This window comes from Dioszegia hungarica, assembly GCF_025882075.1.
Source record: "Dioszegia hungarica strain PDD-24b-2 chromosome Unknown MKK02contig_7, whole genome shotgun sequence".
Taxonomy (NCBI): Eukaryota; Fungi; Basidiomycota; class Tremellomycetes; order Tremellales; family Bulleribasidiaceae; genus Dioszegia; species Dioszegia hungarica.
In genome coordinates, this window is record NW_026515769.1 from 1,331,258 (window position 1) to 1,344,125 (window position 12,868).

The 12,868-nt window shown below is 56.6% G+C and overlaps 5 protein-coding genes across 5 annotated transcripts; 3 read left to right on the forward strand and 2 right to left on the reverse strand.

Moving 5' to 3' along the window:
* Positions 1–60: 60 nt before the first annotated feature.
* Positions 61–3,014, forward strand: MKK02DRAFT_43629 (uncharacterized protein; the record flags this gene model as incomplete). The annotated part of the gene is made up of 7 exons (XM_053092531.1): positions 61–135; positions 187–351; positions 394–493; positions 551–1,209; positions 1,254–1,352; positions 1,398–1,541; positions 1,587–3,014. The coding sequence occupies 7 exons, from the start codon at positions 61–63 to the stop codon at positions 3,012–3,014; spliced, it is 2,670 nt and encodes an 889-aa protein (XP_052947478.1).
* Positions 3,015–3,303: 289 nt separating this feature from the next.
* MKK02DRAFT_36525 (uncharacterized protein) lies at positions 3,304–5,101 on the reverse strand (the record flags this gene model as incomplete). The annotated part of the gene is made up of 9 exons (XM_053089440.1): positions 3,304–3,475; positions 3,540–3,677; positions 3,723–3,868; positions 3,920–4,205; positions 4,258–4,283; positions 4,455–4,543; positions 4,578–4,646; positions 4,700–4,795; positions 4,885–5,101. 9 exons carry the CDS (start codon positions 5,099–5,101, stop codon positions 3,304–3,306), a joined length of 1,239 nt encoding a protein of 412 aa, XP_052947479.1.
* Positions 5,102–5,427: 326 nt separating this feature from the next.
* MKK02DRAFT_32490 (uncharacterized protein) lies at positions 5,428–6,803 on the forward strand (the record flags this gene model as incomplete). The annotated part of the gene is made up of 7 exons (XM_053088513.1): positions 5,428–5,574; positions 5,606–5,691; positions 5,748–5,898; positions 5,936–6,197; positions 6,399–6,414; positions 6,538–6,613; positions 6,669–6,803. The coding sequence occupies 7 exons, from the start codon at positions 5,428–5,430 to the stop codon at positions 6,801–6,803; spliced, it is 873 nt and encodes a 290-aa protein (XP_052947480.1).
* A 1,642-nt stretch (positions 6,804–8,445) lies between these two features.
* On the forward strand, positions 8,446–9,893 carry MKK02DRAFT_32491 (uncharacterized protein; the record flags this gene model as incomplete). The annotated part of the gene is made up of 9 exons (XM_053088514.1): positions 8,446–8,583; positions 8,631–8,964; positions 9,010–9,144; positions 9,191–9,278; positions 9,326–9,401; positions 9,451–9,537; positions 9,586–9,690; positions 9,724–9,777; positions 9,825–9,893. The coding sequence occupies 9 exons, from the start codon at positions 8,446–8,448 to the stop codon at positions 9,891–9,893; spliced, it is 1,086 nt and encodes a 361-aa protein (XP_052947481.1).
* Positions 9,894–10,633: 740 nt separating this feature from the next.
* MKK02DRAFT_32492 (uncharacterized protein) lies at positions 10,634–12,765 on the reverse strand (the record flags this gene model as incomplete). The annotated part of the gene is made up of 3 exons (XM_053088515.1): positions 10,634–11,278; positions 11,329–11,581; positions 11,819–12,765. 3 exons carry the CDS (start codon positions 12,763–12,765, stop codon positions 10,634–10,636), a joined length of 1,845 nt encoding a protein of 614 aa, XP_052947482.1.
* Positions 12,766–12,868: the final 103 nt, after the last annotated feature.

Genomic DNA, 12,868 nt, shown 5'->3' on the forward strand with positions numbered 1-12,868 from the left:
TTTGGCTTCCCCCTTACTCAGAACCCGTAGAGTCACCCTAAGCTCGGCGCTCTTCTCATCATGGTGGAGCAAGCTATGGCCACGGCCCGCACTCTCTTGGTGTCGGCTAATGACGCTGGTCCACAGTCAGAAGAGGTACCTTCCTCCCCTTGCCGTCCGAAAACTCTTCCGTCACTGATCATGTAGCGCCGGTCTTTTGTAAAGCATCTCATAACACTTCCGTCCTATCGCAACCAGCAGGCGACGCAATTCTTTAGCAACTTCGTCAAGAGATATTTCTCGGAATTTGAAGATCTGCAGGATGGGGCGGTGGACGCTGTATTAGATCTGTGCGAAGATGAGGATGAAGAGGTGAGTTTCCGTTCCAGCTAGAAGCCACAAGCTGATTTACAGACCCGAATACTGGGTATCCAGGGGCTGGGATCAACGGCGAAGGCGGACCCGAGGTGGGTCAGGGGAAATGCAGGAGTGCTTCTTCAGCTTCTTGAGTGCCGTATGTCCTTCCTCGCTATTCCTCGCTACCCATCTCTGGCATGGGCTGACGGAACAGCCGAACGGGAGCTCAAAGAGGTCAAGAAGGTCCTGATTCATATGCTTCAGAACTCGCCCATCCCAGTCTTTGGCGTCATGGCGGACGACTGCAAAGGCAGCGAGGAGGAAACCGGCGCTTCCCGTCACAATATCATCGACTACCTCTACCGGGAATGCGGTACCGAGCGTCGAAACTTCCTCGAGTCGGGCCGGAATACAGCGGCGGAGGAGATCTTTCGGACGGGCTTCATGGAGGTTCTCAAAACAGCCACCAAGGACGAGGCCAAGATGGTCCTGGAAATGCTGGTCCCCCTCTCGACCATATCCGGTCCGACCGCCAAACCCGAAACAACCAATGCCTTCGCCCGCAGGTTGACCGACTCGATATCGAGTCAATCAAAGTCGCGGGAGAAGCATGACTACGTCAGGATGTTCGCCAAGCTGGCTGAGCGGGCTCCAGCCGTGGGCGGCCGGGCGGGGTTATACTTTCTTAGCAAGCACGGCGAGGCGGTAGTGGTGGCCATCCTGGACAAGAAGGACAAGGCGGTGGCTGGGCTAATGAAGCCACTCAGAGGATGGGTGGATGAGCTCCTGAAGCTGTGGGATCGGGGAGGTCAGGAGCAAGCGGAGGGGGACCTGGTCAGGGACTGCTGCGAGCCGATGTTGGAAGAAGTCTTTGTGAGTACCCTCGTTAATCGTGGTGGATTGTAGCTGACCATCAGTCATGGCTCATCGATCGAAATACGATATATGACGACCTTGCCAGCAACGGGGCAGTCATTGAGGAGATTTTGTACCCAGTCTACAAGCTTATTCGCTTCGTGAGTCTTCTCGCTCGACCATGAAGAGTTTGGCTGATAATATAGCGCGATCGCAGGCGGGAAATTGTGCACTCGCTCAGAGTCCGAGATCTGTCGGATATTATCGCTGGAGCCGAAAAAGTCAGGACGAAATATCCCGCCCACTCTGTCATGAGCAGGTGTATCAGTAACATCGGAAAGATAACGAAGGTGAGCATGCCGGGGTGGCTGTATATCACCGAGCTGACAGGTCAGATCCTCTCTGTGGTTACGGAACGCTTCGAGGACATTTCACCATCCTGGGTCGTCGCACCTCCCACGCCCCCTCAGAGACTGGCCCCCGCTCCTGCTAGACCCCCCGTGATCGCAGCCTACCAGCCCAGAGCTCCTGCCGGCGCAAGAGCAACGGCCGCTACTACACCTCCACTTCCTCTCTCATCCCGCTTCCCCGCACCTGCCGCTCCGAGGGTACCTCCGACCGCCCCATCGGGACCTCGCGGATCTTTACCTCTCGCAGCGGCCAGGATACCCCCATCTGGACCAAGTTCCACAGGACCCCGAGTCCCATCCAACCCATCCATACCATCCGGACCGAGAGCTGCAACCTTCCCTACCCCGGCGGCCAAAGCCGCCTCAGCGGCGTCGATCGCCACAGCCATCGACTTGACGGCAGACGATATCGAGATGAAGGAAGAGCCGTCAAGCGGACCGTCCTCCAATCAGGCTCAGCCTCTGAGTGCCGTTCGTCCTACCCTTTCATCACCCAATACACAACGCCTCAACAATATCCACATCACATCTCAGTCCGGACCTGGCCCCATAATACCCAAACCGCCGACCTTCCAACCTACTATATCCCCATCTGCACCTGTACCAGCAGCCTCAACGTCGGGCCTAGCGTCGCGTATGGGCCCGGTCAAGCGTCAACGGGAAGGATACTCGCCTGAGCCGCAATCGTCCGCGCAGCCTCAGCCGAGACCGTCGATGAGCACCTCTCTATCCTCTCGGATAGGGAACGTGGTGAAGACTGAGGAGCCGGAGATGAAGCGGAGTCGGGCGGCGGAAGACGTCAAGCTGACCTTGTCGGACCGGCTGAGGAAGGGAAATGGCGCCGGCTCTCCTTCGTCCTCGTTCTTGCCACCTTTCCCTACCTTCCCCACCTCGGAATCCGACATCAAACCATCCATCTCTATAAAATCCTCCACCTCCCCACCGACCCCATCATACAACCGATTCGGGTCCGACGCGAATGGCGATCCCTCCTCATCCTCCACCGCGGCCACTTCCGTCCCAATCACCAAGCCCACCGGTACATTTTCCATCCTCGGACGGTCCGCTGTCGATGCCTCACCGGCGCCAAAAGTCGAGGAGATCGAGTACAACAAAAAGGGGCGTGGACTCCCGGAGAACAAGCCTAAGGAGGAGGCTGGGTTTGTCCCGCCGCCTAGCAGGCCGATTCCGGCGCTAGTGGCGCCAGAGCACGCCAGGCCTTGGCGCCCGTCCCGGTTAGTGCGACACACCGGTGGGCGACACGACGGAGTCTTCGGCGTCGCCATCCAAGATCTGGCCATGTCGCCTGGCGGCGTCCCGGGGCTTAGGCCCCCCTCCCATCCACGAGGTGTTCAGTTGACCGGCGGAGGGCAGGCCTTATTGGCCAGGATGGGGGTAAATACGGGCAGGTGAAGGCGGCTGGTCGATCTGGAGAGGGCGCGAGGAGGCTTGACTGGGGACATGGTCAATCAAATAGCATCTAGAAGTGTACGATCATGTATATCCTAGTATGATATGGGCCAGACGTATACCTATGCGCACGTCCCGAGATATGATAGCGAGAAAATGTCTAATGTCCATGATGAATCCAAGCTATGATGAAGATGGGAGGGTCTCCTCGTCCAACTCTCCCCGTGCCTTGCCTCTTGTCGCCCTCCATCGCCCACATCATCTCCGTTCAGACTCCGCTTCCTCTCCGCATCTAAGCCTTGTTGTCATTCAGCCTGATAACTCGCGCCTTCTCTACCTTCGCCGCGTTGATCTTGGCAATGGCGTACACGATACCAGCGACACCTCCGACGGCGATAGCGGAGACATTGCCCAAGTTGGCGGGGTCGCCGAAGAAGAGAATACCTGAGGCAGCTACAGGGAGCCTGATTGAATCAGCACTTTCGCCCAAGACCGCTTCGATCATTTATCAAGGGTACTGGTACTCACTTGTTGAGAGCACCGACCATCGAGTAGGTAGTAGACCCGCAGACACGGACACACCATGCAGTCGAGTAAGAGATGAAGACTGCAGCTGCGCCGGAAAAGGCAATAGCGGATAGCAGGAATCCACGGCCTTCAGCGGGGCTGACAAGTCAGCATAATTCGTGCAGTGCGTGAGGTACTGCTTACAAGTTCCTGATCAAGCTGCCGGTGCTCCAGTCCTCGAGCAGCACAGAGCAGACCAAGAGGACCGGGATAGAGAGGAGGTTGTTGTAGAACATCGAGTCCCAGTCCTTGAAACCGGTGACCTTGATACGTTTACGCATGAACAGCACCTATCCGGTCAACCCCTGTTCTGCAGGGCGGAACTAGAGAGAGAAACTCACGTATCCGGCCGAAGCAAAGCAGTTGATGGCCATCCAGACGTATCCAGCATTCAACGACCCCAGCATCCCCTTGGGCGCGAGCGGCACGTCCGCCCCGGATGTAGGATCAAGGAGGACCAGACCGGTCGACATGCGCGCGAGGGAGCTGGAGATGTCTGACCATGCGGCAATGACGGACGAGCCAACCATGAGGAAGAAAGAGGCGAGGGTGAGGCCGGTGACAGACCCGCCGAACCAGAGGACCTCTCCGTATGCGGTGAGGATGATACTGAGGTTTTTGAAGATGCTACGAGGGTCAGCTGGCGCTAATGGGCGAGAACAGGGGCCCGTGGACTCGCGTGTAGACTGGGATAGAGAGGTATTGCTGAGTGGTCAGCTGATGCGTTGTGGATGGACGGTATCATGTGGTTCCGAGCAACACTACCACGACTCCCGATACGATGCCCTTATGGTATTCTCTTGGACGGGAATGCTGCCACTAGCCATCGGGCTGGTTGTACTAGTCCCAAGTATTCTGGTAGCCTTTGAAGCTCACTAGTGATTTTGATCCGGTATAGATGACAGCCACGAGCAAAGCGGACACCGGGAACCAAGCCTTTGCATCTCCATTATCCCAATCTCGGACTGAACGTCAGCGAGTCCTGACCTTTGTACATACAGTTGATCATCCCAAGCTTCTTTGCTGCAAATACCACTCCAGCACAGACTCCCGATTGACACGTCAAGACTGCCATCATCAGCTCGTGTCCAGTTTGACTCGCTGGGTGATGTTGAGCTCACGCAGAAATGTCATGGTGAACTGGCTCCCGGAGACCACAAACTTGTTGATGACCGTCATTAATATAGACGCGAGGCAGTACGATATGATCGGCAGTGCTGCTCGTAAGATCAGCTCCATATACTCATCACCCCTTATCTCACGCGCCAGCTCGATATCTCGGTGATAACGCGATAAAAGCACTCACATGGAGAACCAGCTGGCATCGCTTCTGCCTTTTTCGCCTCCTCTGCTTTCCCATGCTTCAACAGCGTCTCTTTGATCTCTGATTCGGCTCGAAAACGCGCCTTTTCATCCCGCAACAAGGGCGATCCAGGCTCGGCGGCTTCCGTGACATTGACGAAAGAGCCTCGGGGTGAGAGACCGATGGGAGTCCCGCGGTGCGGGGTGGCTGGGTGCGACATGCGGACTGGGTAGGGGAGGAGCGTGGGGACGGGGTGAGGGAAGGAGGATGGACGAAGGGACGATAATAGGAAAGTTTGATGGGGGTCAAGGTATGAGCAAAATCAAGGCAAAACAAGAGCTAATTAAGGTTTTGGCGCGTAAATAAACGTTCTCGTAATGAGGAACGGAGGTGTCTCACATGCTTGTGGCAACTCGGCAAGTGGCGGAGTGGCGTGTGAGCGGTGCTTGATAGAAGCTATGACTTCGCAGTCGTTGAGCTTGGGTTGCGGATAACATCATTTCATCGCGACAAAGAAAAATGCATCGGCGCGGTCACAAGCCCAAGATGTCAGAATATGGGGGCCTAGATTTTCGGGATCCTCAACCGCTGGATGTGCGCATCCCCAAGTGCCGGCGCGCCGAGGCGTCTGAACAAGGCCTCTTGAAGATCGTCGGGAATGAACCTGCCCTGAGAATACAGCGCACTGGCCGGGTTTGAGGACCGAGGGGCGACTAATCGACAGCCATCCCTCACCAAGTCCAACAGGCATTTTCCGGTCTCGACTCCCGTGGATACGATCGAAGCCACCTGTGTCGGCTGGCCCACGAAGTAGATGGGTCCGACAGGTTCTCCCGAATCCAGGTGAATAGTGATCTGACTCCCAGGAGCCGAAACGCGGCCGGGCAACGAGATGCTGCCGTCGAGTTTGGTGGCATCATGACTACCATGGCTATCGCAAGGGTGCGTCGTGCGGAGGGGGGGACCAAAGGGAACGAAGTCGAAGACCTCGTCGCAAAGCCGGAAGACTCGCTCAGTGTGGGTCCAGCCTTGGGGGGGTATCGAGCGAAGCCAGCATTTGGTGCCATTGGACAGTATCCTGGCCATGTGGAAGCCGACGGTGGACTCCTCATCACCGAGCATCCACAGGTTCCGTACCGTAATTGGTATCGACGGATCGGATAGCGTGCAGCAGTCCACAACGACTCTTGCAATGCTGCACGCCACTCCGCCGACTGACACGCTACCTTCGCGCACCCAGATACTGTGGAACACATTAGCCGACCTCGGATCCCTGCAAGGAACCGACGATTTGTGCATGGGAACGCCGAGGTCTGGTGAGTATGTGGTCCAGTCAATCGATGAGACTAACTCCGCTTGCAGCTGCGACGCTGACGTATGTGAGTTGATGAGGCCGAGGAAGGGATCATTGGCTGTGTGATCAGCAGGGGATTGAGCTCCCACGTCGTACTCTTCTGGTCCAGGCTCCATGATTCAGTGATAAAGCGGTGTCTCTTGAGGAAAGGACTGACAGGTAGGGACGAGTGGCGAATAGTAGGTGATCCTTGCCGTTGGTGGCGAATGTGCTCCTCTCGCTGCATTTCCGCTTTTTAGGCAGGGTGCGAGAGTAAAAGGATGTGCAGTTTAGGCTCCCACCCATGTCTCACTTTCCTGTAGCCCGCACGCCGATGGCCGTTTGCGTACTGTGCCACACACCGTGACTACGTACGGTGGACCAGATCGCTGTCTCCAGGTGAGCAGGGCGATTGAGCTGGCACCCACCTCCCAAATGGGCAACTTGTGGTCAGAATACAAATGCATCATCTCGTCTACAGGTCCAGCACGGTGTGATTGGGCCGGAATCCTGGAATCCTCATGTGCTGGATGAATCTGGTCTCAGGCTCCCCCGCGCCATTTTCCAGCAGCCAGCGCTCGAGCCTTGAGGCGAAGATCAACCTCGCTCGCGTACAGCTCTTGTCAAGAGGATTGATGGGAACGATCAGGGGGTTGCTGACATGGTTCCGTATCCTGGAAAGGTAGCATCCCGACGGCACCAAGCTTTCAACCAAGTGACCAACTTGGTCAGGATGGCCGAGGACGTGGAGTGGACCCAGCGAGACACCTTCACGGAAAGTCACGTTGACCAGGCTTCCGGCGAATGAGCCCCGACCGGGCAACGAAAATCTACCAGGACGCCTGCTGATCACTTCATAGCCGTGTGAGGGGCATCGATGCAGCATGCTTTGCAGTGGCAAACGCTCGTCGGGAGCGAAGTCAAAGGCTTCTTGGAATCGCCAGACCTGATCGTCCAGTGTCAGTGCGCATACAGCACATCCAGCATCTCTGATCGTCATGTAGAGCGTCTGAAAATTTGCGGATGGTGTTGGTACCCAGGACCTCCGTGTCTCCCAGAACCCAGATGTTCCGGTTATGGTCCACCGGCATACCGTCGAGGGAAGGCGAGTACGTCGCGATCGTCACCTTTGCTGCGTCGGCTGTGGTCCCGTCTCCCAGTTGGGCACTGCCTTGCTCGATCGAGAAGGTGTGAGAGACCACGTACGTATTGTCGTCGTAGACACGGCAACAAGTGAGAGTATGGTGAAGCGGGGCAAGAGCGAGTGGCGGGCTGAACGACGAGATCACGGGAAAGCGAGCTGCGGCGGGGGCAGCTGCGCTGCGAGTCTTTCGTCAATGACAGTGTGAAGGTATTGCAAGTATGAAGGAGCGCTTGAGGAGAAACCACCACCCGGACTGTTGGGGTAGTAGTCGACCGGTTGGGGGTTCAGGTCATCCATGATTGTGAGTGCTGTGAGTTGTAGAGACGGAGGGTCTGTACAGCCAGCGGGTCGGGGATAAGTGGGATAAGTGGCGAATGACGAAACCTGCTAGCGGCGAGCAGGGGGAACGACCCCTCCCACCTCTTCCTCGGGGGTCGTTCAACTCCGCTCGCAGTACCCTCTGAGCCTCAGCAGCCAGGAAGTCAAAGGATGTGCGATCAGCCAGTCAGTCCGGGCAAGCCCGTTTCAGTGAGACCCTACGATGACGACGTTGCACCTGGGCGCCCCGCCGTGGCACTCTCACGCGGACCAGCAGACCCAACGCAGCTCAGAATAATCTGGACCAAGCATATGTGCAAGGCCAGCTGGTACTGCTGGTAATATTTTCGGTACCTGGTAGGCTGGTATACCAGTAGTATTCCGCGCCCGTCACGGAGATATGCGGCATTATAGGTAGATTCCTGACGGCCACGCGCTACATCGACCAGCGCACACATCTTTCCCTCTTATCCCGTTGTTTCATACACGCGTATATGCTGGCTGATCGCCCATGATCCACTTCCCTCGGCCGGGCGTCGACACCGACTTCAAGTTCTTGGAGCTGCTTGACTTTCTCGAGCGCCATTGCTCACTCCGCGGGCGGCTGAGATCTGATCTACACACTCGAGCACACAGCTGTGTGGACGAGCCACCCCTCATTCCGGAGGAGGAACCCCAAGCAGCGGCAAAGAGCTTCCTTTCTATCCTCTATCGTACAGCATAGGCACTAATCAGTCCTTGCTCTACACGTACACTCACTCGCTCTGACATGCTCGACTCGATCCAACGTTATGCCGGACCGCTCATTGCCGTCCTAGCCAATCTCGGCTTCACTTTGATGGATGCCGCGGCGCAGAGCTGCACCCAGCACGGTCTCGCACCTGGTCAGGTGGCTTTCAGTCGTATGGTGAGTTCTTGAACGTCATTATCGAAAAGGCTGCAGCTGAAGACCAGCTCCTTACTCTCCCCTTCATTGCGATATACATCATCTTTCGCCAGCCCGCTCTCTTGGATCAGCTCGATCCGCGGTCTCGCCCATTCCAGCACAAGGAAGCGATAGCAGCCGAGCCGGAGACCCTCTTAGTACGAAACCCAGCTCTAGCAGCTCGCCTGATCTGGCTGCGGTCTTTCTTGACCAGTGTGGAGCTTTGCCTGATGTACGCCGCGCTCAGTCGGATCCCGCTCTCTGAGTTCGTCAGCGTCTTCATGACTCGGGCGTTTCTTATCGGATTCTTGTGCTGGATCTTGCTGAAGGAGGCATTCGGATGGCGATTGCAGCTCGCAGCAGGTGTGTCCTTCCGAGCTCCCCGCTGGTGTCCCGAACTGATCGCAGGCATATCCACTATCGCTGTAGCCCTCATTGTCCAACCTCCCTTCCTATTCGGGGACCCAGTCTCGGGCGATGCGGGGACCAGGGTCTCTGGCTTCCTCCTCTGTCTAGCATGTTTCATTGTCGATACGCTCGAGAGTGAGTAGATTGCCTCAATGCTGAGGGTCCAGCTGATTCACTTCAGTGGTCGTCTTGCGCGCTATAGGTGCCGGTCCCAATCCCTCGATCATGATGCTGGGGTATGCGACCACCTGTGTCCTGGTTGGTCCATGGTTGGTTCTTGAGCTTCCCAAGTAGCGCATCCCTGGCTGATTCTCAGCTTCATGTTGGTCGCAGGCGAAAGCTTCACATGGCCGACGACCTCATTGGTGTATTTTGAGCTTGCGGTAGTAGCTGTAAGTCATGCTAGCGATTTGAGGACCTCAAACATATGCTGATCGCTAGGGCATAGGGCTAGTTGCACAATTAGCGTTCGTCAAGGCGATGCAGATGGAGACAGGCGGGATCATGTCGGTCATATCGTACGCCCAGGTACGTCGCAGGGCAGGACACCCCTCGGACACGTCGATTGACTCGCAGATCCCGATGTCTCTGCTCGTCCAGTGTCTCGCAGTTGGGACGATACCGAATGTACTGCAGGTTTTGGGCATGGGCGCTATCCTGATCTCCGGAGTATGGGCGGTCGTGAGTCATACCCTTGAGCTTGATGATCGGCAGCCGCTCATGGCCCAGATCTCCGAAAAAAGGAAGGAGGAAGAAGGAGAGATAGATGTACGTATATCTACTTTCCCTCAGCTGAGCTCGACTGACGTGATCAGGGAAGTCGGACGGACAGCTACACCCTTCTCCCTGTGCAGGCTGATCCTGAGGGTCAATCGACCAAGTAGACATGTCGTCTCAGACATGTTGCGGTATCGAATGACAGCCCTACCTGGCGTGCATCGGGTCCAAATGCTGACATCCTACTGACGGTCGAGGGAGCGGCTGATCACTGATGAGGTCGCGATTGCAACAATATGCAACGACTATCGACGCATCGACGAGCGCCGCGTCTTTCGTCCTACCCCGATGTCCGTTCACATGAAGCCACAATTCACGGCGCCTTCGACGGCCCCTCACGATGCTCATCTCAACGAGATATGCTTCCAAATGTCACTCATCTTCCAGCTGGGCGGTCTATATAAACCGAGTTTACCCGCCACTGCAATCCAATCTCGGTCTTCCACCTCACGCAAAGGCCGGGGTCGGCATACTCCAGTAGATTGACGCTGCCTCTGTGGGTACCCAGGCATCCTGGTGCGGTCCCCAGATGACGACGTACCTCCCTTCGCTGCCTGATCTGAGATCATCGACGGTGCTCACGCATCGATCAAGCGGGCAGACGGTGTGTCCCCTGTGGCAGTTGGTAGTGTCGGGCAAGGAGGAATGCCAAAGACCAAGCGAGACCTCATCGCGTTTCATGTTGCGGGCAATCGGTTCGGCAGTATTGGCACCTGAGTCCGGGGAGGCTGACTCGCTGTCTGGCTGGCAGAAATCTCGGTAGACAAGTGGGAATTGGGCAAGGTGCTCCACAATGCAGGTACCAGGGTCCAGCCTCATGATGGTCTCATCGAAGACGGTGACTTCGTCAAGATCGCCCGGCAGTCGGCTCAGGACGAGGGTAGTGATCACCTTGCAGACGCCCTGTCGCCAATTCAGGGACACCAGTTTCCCGGTTGTCATTGTGGCAGCGGGAACGGGCGGGAGATGGTTGTTCAAACGGTACGATCCTCTTCGCCAGAAAAGGTGGTGGTCGACGCCGTGAGTGTTGCATGGATTGATGGTAGATCTGAGCTCTGCGCCTGGAGCTGGTTGGAAACTCTCCAGCTGCGACCGAAGATCCCAACGGTAGGTACCGCAGTCGAGGGAGCAGAGGAGGCATCCCTCTTCTCTGAAACCGGTCTGTTGATCCGCGTTCAGCATGGCTTGGAGGCCTGAGGCTGTGCTTCCGGGGACGCCAGTGACCCACGCTGTCAGGTTCATGGGATGTTTCCCCTCGTCGTCGATCTTGTAGAACGTGCATATGTCGGCCAGGACGTCCGCGTCCATAGCAGGCTGGTCGACGTCGAAAACGTGGACAGCAGAGACATTGTCGAGGCATGGTAGTCGGAATTCGGACATTGTGTGTTGTGTGCTGGGATACGAGGGGGAAAGCAGAAGGACGGCGAGCCTGGCTGTGCTTAGATATGTCATATATGACGTGCTCCACAGCCTGCGCCTTCCTAGTCACCCTCTATTCAGTCGCAGACGGCGAGTGGCGAGTCAATGAGCAGGATGACATACGTGCTTGCCTTCGACGAAGGCCGGCCGGGTCAAGACGGAGCTGAATTGACGTGCTTGCCTTCTTCCGAAGGCGCCTGCTAGCCAGAACTGCGCTTGAGTCAAATAAGAGATAACAAAGGATAGCTCGCGCCCCAGGGAGACGAGGGTACCTGTGCGATCGCGTAAACTCCGCTTGGCGCTTGTGACCCCAGCTGGTCCCCCCAAATCGTCTTCGTTCAAGAGGCTACACAAAGGGGAAGTCCTTGTATTGAGTCTGCGCACGTCAGCATACTCCCCCTTTATGCCGCGAGAGCTGCCCGAGAAGAGGAGTCCAGCCCGGCAAACGACAGGGCGCGAACGGGACCGGGGAACGAGGTATGACCAAGAGTCTATCAGCCGATGTCACAGTCGGCAGCTCCCCAGACACATCAGCGGATGTTCATCAGTGACTAATGGATATGTGCTCAAGGGTACTTCAATAGTCAGGATGAGCTTTTCGCTACCACTTTACAGGTCTGCCACAGTCACCAGATCTGCCACAGTCAGAGTCTCCAGACTCGCCACCCAAATATCGCCGTACGTCCCCGGGCCTTTGCCGCCCGCGAGCAGATCCTTGAAAGTACTGTCCTGGTAACGGGGCGAGCAGAGTCCATCCCGGCGGCCGAGTGAGCTGGGAAGGGCGAGCGTCTGCAGACTCTGTCTCACCTTCCCTCGATCTGCCATCACCACATTTGCCTTTGACTCGGTAGAGCTGGGCGATGATGTCGACCCATTACGTGACGGGGTGGCCGACTCGAGGCTCGTCCTTGGCTTGTAGATGTCGCGATACGCCACTGGGTACCTGTGGAGCAGATCGACGATGCAGCTTGTGGTTGCGGATGGAAGGTCGTTGATGGAGCCCTCAAAGAGCGCCTCCCACCCGTCATCTTCGTCTCGGGTGAGTAGAAGGGAAGATACGAAGGTGTCGAACGGCTGACCTCCAGTCTTCTTCGGTCTGATAGCGGTGATCTTGTAAGCCGAGACGGGTGGCAGAGGGTCGGCAATCTTGAAATTGCCCGACTTGATTTCTAGACGATGACCGTCCGCGTGAGTGCCGCAATCGCAGTCGAGGATCGCACTGGGAGCATCACCTGCCCGGAAACAATCCGATGAAGGGGTTCGTAGGTTCCAGCGGAGCGTCAGGCTTCCCTGTCCCATGCTCCCATCTGCGATTGCACAGACGATGCACGCATCGCCAAACTTGGTCTGCTGATCTCGCAGCATGGTATCGAGGCTTGAAGAGGTGTTGCCAATAGCACCGGTCACCCAAGCCTCCAGGCCCATGGGGAGAGTACTTCCGGTGCCGTCGATGTAGTGAAATGTGCAGTGTGCAGCCCGTATGTCGCCGGTGTCCTTCGCGACTTCGTTGACGCTGACGTGGTGGGTGTGAGGCAATTCGAGCGCGCTTAAGATGGACATGATAGATTAAAGATATGAGGCAGATATAGAGATCAGCGAGAGATAAAGGTGTAGTGCAGTGTTGTAAGCTGATCGAGAATATATGTGGTGAACCAGGCGGTCT